The sequence below is a fragment of the Myxocyprinus asiaticus genome, chromosome 17 (genome assembly GCF_019703515.2).
Source record: "Myxocyprinus asiaticus isolate MX2 ecotype Aquarium Trade chromosome 17, UBuf_Myxa_2, whole genome shotgun sequence".
NCBI classification, from domain to species: domain Eukaryota; kingdom Metazoa; phylum Chordata; class Actinopteri; order Cypriniformes; family Catostomidae; genus Myxocyprinus; species Myxocyprinus asiaticus.
Window position 1 is genome coordinate 47,210,545 of NC_059360.1, and position 12,196 is coordinate 47,222,740.

A 12,196-nucleotide genomic window follows, 5' to 3' on the forward strand; every position below is an offset into this window, starting at 1 on the left:
CTTAACATTTAATATGGTGGGGAAGATAAATAGTAATTGAGACTTGTTGTATGAGGAAATACATTTATTTTGCCTGTATTTCCAGATTGACTTCTTAATATCAACATTTTGAGTATTATCTTCCTTGCAATATGTCCCTACCAACTTTCAAACCAAATCTTCAGCCTTGTCTCTTACATAGCATTAATTAATCAAGTCATTTGATTACCAGATCCACAGAACAGCTGCTATGAGAAAGGAAACCTGACCGAGAGAGAAAAAGAGTCCTCTCATTGATGAATGTATTCACTATCAATCAGTTATAGTCGAAACCCGGCAGGCAAAAAGAAACATTTGTCACTGGTATAAAAGGATTGTGTGGTTCTGTCGCACCTTTGATTAATCCTGCATCAGTGTCATTTCAACGCTGCCAGCAGGGAAAATAAAAGAGCACATCGAATACTCACTACTTCCTCGTGTGTACACTTCTCCACGTTTATTCCGTTGACCTGAATAAAGAAAATATTTCTATTTAAACCTCATGTTACTAAAAGAACAGCAGATTTCTAGTCTTCTTGTGTGAAATTGCTCATACTGCATGCTTTCGTTTAAACTAATACTAATTTCACCCAAAATTAAAATGTTGACATCATTTACTCACCCTCATGCTGTTCCGGACCCATATGACTTTCTTTCTTTCGTGGAATACAAAAGTAGATGTTTACTGGATTTTTTTACCAGCCCGTATGCATATATTGAAAGCAAAGAGGACAATAAAACACCATAAAGTACTAGTAAAGCACTTAATATGACTCATCTTGTATATTCCAAGTCTTCTGAAGCCATATGATAGCTTTGGTTGAAGAACAGACTGAAATTAAAGTGGACATTCACTGAAAATCTTCGACTCTGTCACGTGACCCCGGCCAATCTTTGACATCAAACTTTAAATAACGTGTCTTTACGTGGTATATTTGAATGTATGCGAACATGAGTGAGCTATTTGGCACAATTTCCACATGCAAAAGCCTTTTTTTGCTTTGTAATTTGCACAATTATTTTAAGTAAATAACCCACAATATACTCACGAAGCGCACATTAAATTTGATGCAAATTAAACTAGAAATTAATATAGAAATTAACAAGCAAATTAATACCCTTCATTTGAAATCTTAGTAAATTAGAACCTTAGTATTCAACAGAAAAAATTCAAACGGGTTTGGAACGACGAGAGGGTGAGTAAATGATGATATAATTTTCATTTTAGGGTGAACTAACCCTTAAAATATTGATTATAAACATCAAAATTGTAAAGCAAAAAGCATTGGTAACACTTTATTTTAAAGGTCCACAATAATGCACTAGTTAAGCATGCATAAGACAGTAATTAACAGTTAAATGAATGTAGAGTAAGGCTATCTTAGCCATAATTTACAATTCATTAAACGTCTTATTTTGTGTAGAAAATAATGCATAATGCTCAATTTTCAGAGATCATATGTTAAGTATACCAAACAATATTAAGCCAGAAATTAAGGCTAATTAGTATTGGCTTTACAATGCTGTAATAAATTAACCTACTCAAATTATACATTTTGTTTAGCATATGTTTCAATTATAATACATTAAGTTTACTGCAAACACTGTAATCACCTAATAAAACCAAACTAAGAAAATGATTCACTTCAGAATAAGAAGTCAAACTGTCTTTTAAGATTTTAGCAATTCTTTAGTAACAATTTAGTAAAACCAATAATACAATATATTGCCAAATGTATTCGCTCATCTGCCTTTAGACGCATATGAACTTAAGTGACATCCCATTCTTAATCCATAGGGTTTAATATGACGTCGGCCCACCCTTTGCAGCTATAACAGCTTCAACTATTCTGGGAAGGCTTTCCACAAGGTTTAGGAGTGTGTTTATGGGAATTTTTGACCATTCTTCCAGAAGCGCATTTGTGAGGTCAGACACTGATGTAGGATGAGAAGGCCTGGCTCGCAGTCTTCGCTTTAATTCATCCCAAAGGTGCTCTATCGGGTTGAGGTCAGGACTCTGTGCAGGCCAGTCAAGTTCTTCCACACCAAACTCGCTCATCCATGTCTTTATGGACCTTGCTTTGTGCACTGGTGCGCAGTCATGTTGGAACAGGAAGGGGCCATCCCCAAACTGTTCCCACAAAGTTGGGAGCATGGAATTGTCCAAAATCTCTTGGTATGCTGAAGCATTCAGAGTTCCTTTCACTGGAACTAAGGGGCCAAGCCAAGTTCCTGAAAAACAACCCCACACCATAATCCCCCCTCCACCAAACTTCACAGCTGGCACAATGCAGTCAGACAAGTACCGTTCTCCTGGCAACCGCCAAACCCAGACTCGTCCATCAGATTGCCAGATGGAGAAGCGTGATTCGTCACTCCAGAGAACGCGTCTCCACTGCTCTAGAGTCCAGTGGCGGCGTGCTTTACACCACTGCATCCGACGCTTTGCATTGCACTTGGTGATGTATGGCTTGGATGCAGCTGCTCGGCCATGGAAACCCATTCCATGAAGCTCTCTACGCACTGTTCTTGAGCTAATCTGAAGGCCATATGAACTTTGGAGGTCTGTAGCGATTGACTCTGCAGAAAGTTGGCGACCTCTGCGCACTATGCGCCTCAGCATCCGCTGACCCCGCTCTGTCATTTTACGTGGCCTACCACTTCGTGGCTGAGTTGCTGTCATTCCCAATTGCTTCCACTTTGTTATAATACCACTGACAGTTGACTGTGGAATATTTAGTAGTGAGGAAATTTCACAACTGGACTTGTTGCACAGGTGGCATCCTATCACAATACTACGCTGGAATTCAGTGAGCTCCTGAGAGCGGCCCATTACTTTCACAAATGTTTGTAGAAGCAGTCTGCATGCCTAGGTGCTTCATTTTATACACCTGTGGCCATGGAAGTGATTGGAACACCTGAATTCAATTATTTGGATGGGTGAGCGAATACTTTTGGCAATATAGTGTAAGTCATAAGTTCAATAGTTGCAAAACAAGCCAATCACTGGAATAGGGGGTCAAGTTGTCTTTAATACAAGATTTTAGCAATGTATTGGTAACAACTTAGTAAAACCAACAATAACTAGTCATAATTATGGTTTTAATATATTGCAATAAACTTAAATACCACATAATTAATGCAAAGCAAACCTATAACTTGAATATGTAAAATTTTCATCAGGGTGTCCAGTTGTTTTTAATAGAAGATTTTAGTAATTTATTAGTAACAACTTAGTAAAACCAATACTAATTAGCCTTGATTACTGGCTTAATATTGTTTAGTAAACTTTATATATGATATTTATATTGGCATCTGAAACAGAACATTAATTGCATTATTTTCTACACAAAAAATAAGTCATTAAGTTATAAATTATGGCTAAGATAGTGTTACTCTACATTTAATTAATTGTTAATTACTGTCTTATGCATGCTTAACTAGTGCATTATTTTGGACCCTTAAAATAAAACGTTACCAAACCATTTTTGTCAGTTCTCTGCCAGTGGAACTATGATTCTATTTCTATAGAGATAAAGGTTAAACCTTCAGCCAAGCTACAGAAAATGAATCAGAGGGAATCATCATTAAAATGCAGAGAGAACGCTGCTCGAACATGCACACTTGACGAACCCCCCCCCTACCCCCACCCCCGAGGCCAGCGCCAAGAATGAGAGCGTGCAAAAAACCAGAAACACTAACCTGCAACACGGCGTCACCGATAAACAGCATGCCCGTCTGATCGGCTGCAGACCCGGCCCGAGAGGTCAGGGGTTAATGGAGAGATTGGGATATAATTACTCATTTAATAGTGGCTTATGCGATGACACAGCAATCAGGATTTGCCTCTGATGAATCCTTCAATCTAGCATTAGCAAAGACATGAGGCGCTTTGGGGTGAATTTCACATAAATCTGGGGTTTAGTTCAATTCATTCTGACATATTTTATAAAACTTCTTAAGCTTTCTGATGTCAAGAAACTGCAAGAGCGGATATATTTCTGGACTAAAAATCACATTAGAGTAAAAATAAGACGGCGAGAAGCTAATAATAACCAATAAAAGTTTAAAATCCCCCTGCAATCGTAAAGGTCTTGGTTATTTTACTTGTAATTAGCTACAATTAAAAATACATTTGTACTGTATGAATAAAGTCACATTGTGAAAAAAAACAAACAAATCAACACAAAAAAACACTTGTCACAGAAGACACACATGGCATGTTGAAGCATAAGTTTTGATTGTACCAGTTCAGTATTGCTTAACCTCAAATAATCAAATTTTGTATGTTTTTAAACATATTTTTACAGTTCATAAACTATCACTCAATTAATCTCTACCCAGAAAACACAGAACGTTCCCATAAACGTTAGCATGTGGTTCCTGTTTGATTATTTTCTGGGGAACCAATTCCAAACATTCTAGGAACGTTTTTTTTAGGTTTTGCTTTCTATAACCATAAACTAATGTTCCCTGAATGTAGCAGGGAGGTTTTTGTGTGACAACCTAATAAGTAACGTATTTTTAGGTTTTTATTTTTCAATAAAATTTGTAATTATTTTTTAATTATCAGAATCATTATAAAACACTAGACAGTGTTGAAATCATTAGATATTTAGGAATATTTTACTTCAATATCTATATTAATTTTCTAGTGCCTGAACTACAGCCGAAGTTTTATGAAACAATCAAGGCTCAGTTTTCAATACTGTGGTACAATGATTATTTTAATGATTAATTAAACAATCAAAATAAGACATGGATTGTGGATTGATCATTGAAGTAAAACAGGGTTGCAGAAAGGATACCAGAATATAGAGGTTAGAAGAACGTTAGGGGAGTGTTAGGAGAATATAATGGGAACGAACTTTACTAACGGGTTAATTATTACATTTAAACGCATCCTACATAAATGTGACATTAATCAGCTATATCTACGACAAAAAATATAATATTACAATCTGCACAGATAATGAAGCTAATGAACCAGTCCGAATGCATAACTTCCGTTGTGAATATATTGTTTCCTTAAAAACATGTAACGCAATATTCTAAACTTCTTAAAATTCTTTAATATGTTTAATTAATATTTAAATAATTGTACACTACATTTTTTTGTAAGACTGAAATATTCGATTGTATAACCAAATCAAACTAACCAAATATTCAAATATTTTATTTATTATTAAATTAATGAAACAAACATATTTAAGTTTTATTTAATTTTTTAAAACATTACACAATTCAGGCTGATGAAATATGTACATTTTAAAAATAGATCTTTTTTATTGTAAACAGTTTACAAATATTTCAAAATATTTGTTTAAAGTTTACTCTCTTACAGTTTGATAATTATTATTATTTTATTTATTTTGTCATTTTGCACATGACGACATTATTGTCAACTACAGTATGTTACTTCTGTTGACTAAAACTGTATGTCATTTTACTCAGAGTAAAATTTACTAAAATAATGAATGTAACATGATGAAATATTGACTCAATTTAAAAGACACTCATCAAAACACAAAAATTAAACAAACATATTTACATTTCTTTATCTAGTTCAAGATCACTCAATTCAGATTGATGAAATTCGTAAATCTTCAAAAAGACATTTTTTTTTTTTTTTTTTTACTGTAAATAGTTTAAACATTTCAGACTATTTGAATACTTGGTTAAAGTTTTGTCTGTTACAGTTTAATACATGTTTTTGTCATTTTGCACATTTACGTATTTTTTTAATACAATTTTATGCCATTTTAGTCGGAGTAAAATTGCCTAAAATTAATGAATATGGCGATGAAATACTGACTAAATGTAAAAAATATATATATATTTTTTTTAATTAACACTGACGGTGCAGGACGACTTATATCCTAAAGTTTAACACTCACGGTTAGATAAGTATGAGCAACAGCAAGCACCACTAAATATTTATATTGTTTTCTGCTCTGACTACGGCCAGTTTACAGTAAATTGGAGAAACTGTTGTCATCTTACCTACTTGATCTTTGAAAATCTTAGAGATGACCACAGGCACTTTGTGTTCCGCTCCTCCCTGGAAAAAATGAAGAGCCGTGAAGGTAATTCACACCCATATCTTACGTCCGTTATCTACATTTCCAAACTCCAAATCTATTGCCTCATCAAAGATACTTTTGCATCAAGTAATGAATCTCGATCGTTCTCTCAACGTTCTCTTTGAACTTTAAAAGACTACTTTTGTGCAATGATGATCTCTCCTGTAGAGATGTGTGTGCAATACCGGAGCATGTTCAGTTAAGCTCTTTAGTCACTTAACATATTAAAAGTGAAAATAAACCTACTTTGATACTCAGACCGAGACCTCCAGTCGCCTGCCGTCGAAGTACAACAGTTCTGTGCTTTAAAAAGTGGGAATTTAGTTGGTAAAATATTCATGGCATTAATTACATATCAAATAATTAGAAAGACATGGACATTTAACAGTTTATCAGTAAAATTAAATAGAAATAAAAAATAATAGCTTATAATGTATCTTATAATTAGTAACACCTTTAAATGGGGAAAATCCATTGGTTCTCAACTGGTTTTGCTTCAAGACCTAGTTTTTTCATTGGACATTGAGTGACAACCAAACACAGTAACTTACACACACTATATATATATATATATATATATATATATATATATATATATACATATACAGTGCTGTGAAAAAGTATTTGCCCCTTCCTGATTTCTTCTATTTTTTGTGTATTTTTCATCCTGAATTGTTTTAGACAAGACATAACATAAAACTAAGGCAACCTTTAATGAATCAAAAAAGTTATCCAACACCTATATCACCCTTGTGAAAAACTAACTGCCCCCTTAAACTTAATAGCTGGTTGTGCCACCTTTAGCAGCACAAACTGCAACCAAACACTTCTGATATCTGGAGATCAGTCTTTCACGACGCTGTGGGGGAATTTTGGCTCACTCTTCTTTGCAGTTCAGCCACATTGGAGGGTTTTCGAGCATGAACTGCCCGTTTAAGGTCCTGCCACAGCATCTCAATTGGGTTCAAGTCAGGACTTTGACTAGGTCACTCCAAAACGCTACTTTTGCTTCTATGGAGCCATTCAGAGATGGACTTACTCCTATGCTTTAGATCATTGACTTGCTGCATAATCCAGTTGCGCTTGAGCTTCAACTCATGGACTGATGACCGGATGTTCTCCTTTAGGATTTTCTGGTAGAGAGCAGAATTCATGTTTTCCTCAATTACTGCAAGTCGCCCTGAAGCAGCAAAGCATCCCCACACCATCACACCACCACCACCATGCTTGACCGTAGGTATGGTGTTCTTTTTGTGGAATTCTGTGTTTGATTTACGCCAGATGTAACGGGACCCTTGTCTTCCAAACAGTTCCACTTTCGACTCATCAGTCCACAGAACATTTTCCCAAAAGCTTTGAGGATCATCAAGGTGTGTTTTGGCAGAATTCAGATGAGCCTTAATGTTCTTCTGGGTTAGCAGTGGTTTTCCATCGACACTCCAAAAGGTGGATTTTCTTCTTTTTTTTAAGCCATTTTGTAATGGATTTAGTTAGATATTTAGGATCATTGTCCTGCTGCATCACCCAACTTCTACTGAGCTGCAGCTGGCGCACAGCCACCCTGATCTTGTAGGATCTCTTGATAAACTTGGGAATTCAACTTCGATGGCAAACGGTCCTAGCACCGAAGCAGCAAAGCAGCCCCAAATCATGAAGCTCCCTCCACCGTACTTCACCATTGGGATGTTTTAATGTTGGTATGCAATGCCCTTTTTACACCATAAGTAGTGCTGCGTGTTCTTCCCAAAAAATTCAAACTTAGTTTCATCAGTCCACAAATTTTTTTCCCCAATAGCGTTGTTGAGTGTGTAGGTCATCTTTGGCAAACTTCAGGCAGCAATGATTTTGTTGGAAAGCAGCAGCTTCCTTCATGGTGTCCTGCCAAACAGTTCCACTTTCGACTCATCAGTCCACAGAACATTTTCCCAAAAGCTTTGAGGATCATCAAGGTGTGTTTTGGCAGAATTCAGATGAGCCTTAATGTTCTTCTGGGTTAGCAGTGGTTTTCCATCGCCACTCTTCCAGGGATGCCATTTTTGGCCATTATCGTTCTGATAGTGGAGTTATGAACAGTGACCTATATTGATGTATATAATAATTCCTTACATATAAATTGTGAGTGGATACAATGAGCCTGTTGTATTACATATTTAATGGTGGAGAATTTTATTCAGATTTCTAATCTGATCATTTGTCATTTATTCTTCTTATAATGGTGGTCGAACGTGGCTAATTCCATTATACAATTTATTACATATTAATAATGGAGGTACGCAGGCACTTTAATCCATACCGTGTACATTTATACTACCACATTTTCCCTACATTATATTACCCCTCCATAAGCCCAACAGTGTGCAAAATCATTGTCATGACATTGGCTAAATAGATATAGTCTACGGATGTAATTTTATGTTAGTCTGCATTATACAGTGGCAAGAAAAATATGTGAACCCTTTGGAATTAGCTGGTTTTCTGCATTAATTGGACATCAAATGTGATCTCATCTTCATCAAAGTCACAAGTATTGACAACCACAATGTGCTTAAGCTAACAACACACAAACAGTACTAATATTTCATGTCTTTATTGAACACATCCCAATAAACATCCACAGAGCTTTGGAAAAAGTAAGTGAATCCTTGGAATTAATAACTGGTCAATCCTCCTTTGGCAGCAATAACCTCAAGCAAGCTCTTCCGGTAGCTGCGGATTAGACCTGCACAATGTTCAGAAGCAATTCTGGATCATTCTTCCTTACAGAACTGCTTCAGCTCAGACATATTCTTAGGATGTCTGGTGTGAACATCTCTCTTGATGTCATTCCACAGCATCTCTGTTGGATTAAGGTCTGGGCTGTGACTGGGACACTCCAAAAGGTGGATTTTCTTCTTTTTTTTAAGCCATTTTGTAATGGATTTAGTTAGATATTTAGGATCATTGTCCTGCTGCATCACCCAACTTCTACTGAGCTGCAGCTGGCGCACAGCCACCCTGATCTTGTAGGATCTCTTGATAAACTTGGGAATTCAACTTCGATGGCAAACGGTCCTAGCACCGAAGCAGCAAAGCAGCCCCAAATCATGAAGCTCCCTCCACCGTACTTCACCATTGGGATGTTTTAATGTTGGTATGCAATGCCCTTTTTACACCATAAGTAGTGCTGCGTGTTCTTCCCAAAAAATTCAAACTTAGTTTCATCAGTCCACAAATTTTTTTCCCCAATAGCGTTGTTGAGTGTGTAGGTCATCTTTGGCAAACTTCAGGCAGCAATGATTTTGTTGGAAAGCAGCAGCTTCCTTCATGGTGTCCTGCCATGAACATCATGCCTGTTTAATATTTTCTGTATAGTAGACTCAAGAACAGAGATGTTAACCAGTTCCAAGTGATTCCTTCAAGTCTTTATCTGTCACTCTAGGGTTCTTTTTTTACCTCATTGAGCATTCTGCAGTGTGCCCTTTGACTCATCTTGGCTGGACGGCCACTTCTAGAGAGAGTACCCATAGTATTAAATCGTCTTCATTTATAGACAATTTGTCTAACTGTGGACTGGTGAATATTTAAGCTCTTCAAGATAAATCTGTAACCCTTTCCAGCTCTATGCAAATCTCTTTTTTCGAAGCATGGTCCACGTCAGCAGATGCTTCTTGTGAATAGCAAACTCAAAATATCTGAGTGCTTTTTATAAGTCAAAGAAGCTCTAACCCTCACCTACAATCTCGTTTCATTAAGTGGATGCCTGTTTTGCAGACTCCTGACTTTAATTAGCTTTTTTATCATCTTTAGCCTAGGGATTCAATTACTTTTTCCACAGGACTGTTAATGTTAAAGAGGATGTGTTCAGTAAAGACATTAAACATTATAATTGTTTGTGTGTTGTTAGCTTAAGCACATTGTGTTCGTCTATACTTGTGACTTTAATGAAGATGAGATCCCATTATATGAGCAATTAATGCAGAAAACAAGCTAATTCCAAAGGGTTCACATACTTTTTCTTTCCACTGTATTTTCTTTTACCTTGCGTAGTTTGTTCATGGCTTTCAAAGATGAGTTTATGTCACAAAATCTCTCCATGTTGACATCTGCCTAATTTGATGAGCCTCTACCAAGAGACACATGAATTTTGCGCCAGAATACTGTAGAGTTTGATTGGACTCTGACTTTGACATCAACAAACGATGTGGAAAACATTTTCACCCTTTTAAAAGTTGATTAGCCTTTTTGTGTCTTTATTGTAATTATGCACAATAAAATAGTTGCATGCTTTTTATTATTTTCATCTAGCATTGCTTTACTGTGAAGCAACTCACCAGTTGAGAACCACTGGTAATGTATAGAAACATTAAACTAATGATCAACCACCAGTTTAATGTTGTATTTTGTGTCATGTATTATACTGATCATGGCATACAGTATATTTGGTTCTCCAGCATGATTTGTACAGTGAAGTGTTTCAGTGACTTTCATTCTGTGTTGTCAGCATCAGAGTTGTGAAAATAGGCCAAAGCGCTGCTGACAACTATACCATATATGACCATATATGAATGATGATGTGTCGCATGCTTGCAAACAATGAACTGTAACGTGCTCCTTGACAGGTATGTCAAATGTGATTAAAAATTGTATTGCATTGCATTGTTCTGAATCTCTATAATCAATCACTAACAGAACACGCCCGCCTGTTTTTGACGTCCAATGATGAAGGAATGAGAAACTTATGACTTAAAAAACAATGCAATTACAATTCTGTGTATGTTTGTGTAAGAATCATGACTGAGTTGAAGGTAAAGCATCAGTACTTACATTTAAGTGGGAGACGCTGCTGTTAATGCAAACCACGTCCTGTTTTTGTATGATTAACAACTCTTTCGTCAACTTCAAACGAACGTCGTAGGTGTTACTAGTGTGTTCATCATACAAAAGTGCAAGTCCGTTTTTTGTCTGTTGAGAAAAAACAAAGATAAATTGTGTAATCACATGTCAAAAGATTTAGCATAATAAATAAAAAGGGAGAAAAAAAATAACAGAATGTTTTTTTGTACGTTCACACCATCATTTGTTCCAAACCCAAAAAGAAGAAAGGGAGAAATTGTAAAAACAGTTCACACTTTTTGTTCGTTTACACAATTTTTGCACTCTTTCCCATTCACTGCAAATGTATAGTGACCAAGGGCTCCGAAAAACACAATGAAAGCACAATATAAGTATCATAAAATTAGTCAAAAAGTAATCTACCTATCTCCCGTAGCTCTCAAATCTCACTTAAACTTGGCATGCTACAAGACTATCAAGAACCAAAGCCCTTTAATGTCATTAAAACCAATGTGAAGAATTAAAGCAATATGCAGAAGTGCAAATGAGATTTGATGACAGAACTGTCAATTGTAGGTGAACTATTCCTTTAACACATACTGTATAAGAAAGAGATTTTGACCTGTTAATTTCCCTCACTATATAATATTCCACCTTGGGAAGATGGTTTTCAACAGAAAAGTCGCCTGTGGATCTTTCAATTATTTTCCAATTTTCTGTGCACAAAATGACGGAGCACTACAGGGCTGCTAATTCAGTTACCCTTGCAAAACAGGCCCAAGAGGGGCTTTCTGTGGCTGTTAGATTGAAAAATACTCCTCAGAATGCTGCTGAAATACAGTATTGAATCAAATGAAGTCTTTGTTGTCACAGAACACTGTCATGATAAGTTGCTTAGACATTAAACTGGTGTACAATGTCTTACTTAAGGGCACAAAAGCACAATGGTGAGTTTTGAACCCTCAACCTATTGATTACCAGCCCAAATCTGTAAATCACTAAGCCACACCACCCCCAGGTGATAGGTTTTAAAGGGACAGTTTACCCAAAAATGAAAGTTCTGTCATCATTTACTCACCCTCATGTCATTCCAGACCTGTATGACCTTTCGTTAGAACACAAGAGGTGATTTTCTGAAGAATTTCCTGGCAACTTTTTTCCATATATTAAAAGTGAATGGAGACTGGGTCTAAAATGACAAAAAGTACCATAAAAGTAATCGATATGACACGTGCTCTATACTCCAAGTCTTCTGAGATCGTACAATAGTTGTTATTCACTGA

The 12,196-nt window shown here is 36.2% G+C and overlaps 1 protein-coding gene across 4 annotated transcripts in view; it reads right to left on the reverse strand.

The window, feature by feature from the left end:
- The window catches only part of LOC127455181 (gamma-2-syntrophin-like), an 88,610-nt gene that overhangs the window by 60,791 nt on the left and 15,623 nt on the right, over positions 1 to 12,196 (reverse strand). For 3 of the 4 annotated variants that reach the window (XM_051722851.1, XM_051722852.1, XM_051722850.1), the window contains exons 2-6: positions 10,905 to 11,042; positions 6,348 to 6,404; positions 6,022 to 6,079; positions 3,721 to 3,764; positions 447 to 488 (exon numbers count right to left, since the gene is read on the reverse strand). In XM_051722851.1, the coding sequence (XP_051578811.1) occupies positions 447 to 488; positions 3,721 to 3,764; positions 6,022 to 6,079; positions 6,348 to 6,404; positions 10,905 to 11,042 (339 nt within the window). The remainder of the gene's footprint in view (positions 1 to 446; positions 489 to 3,720; positions 3,765 to 6,021; positions 6,080 to 6,347; positions 6,405 to 10,904; positions 11,043 to 12,196) is intronic. The other variant, XM_051722853.1, reaches the window with a different exon arrangement.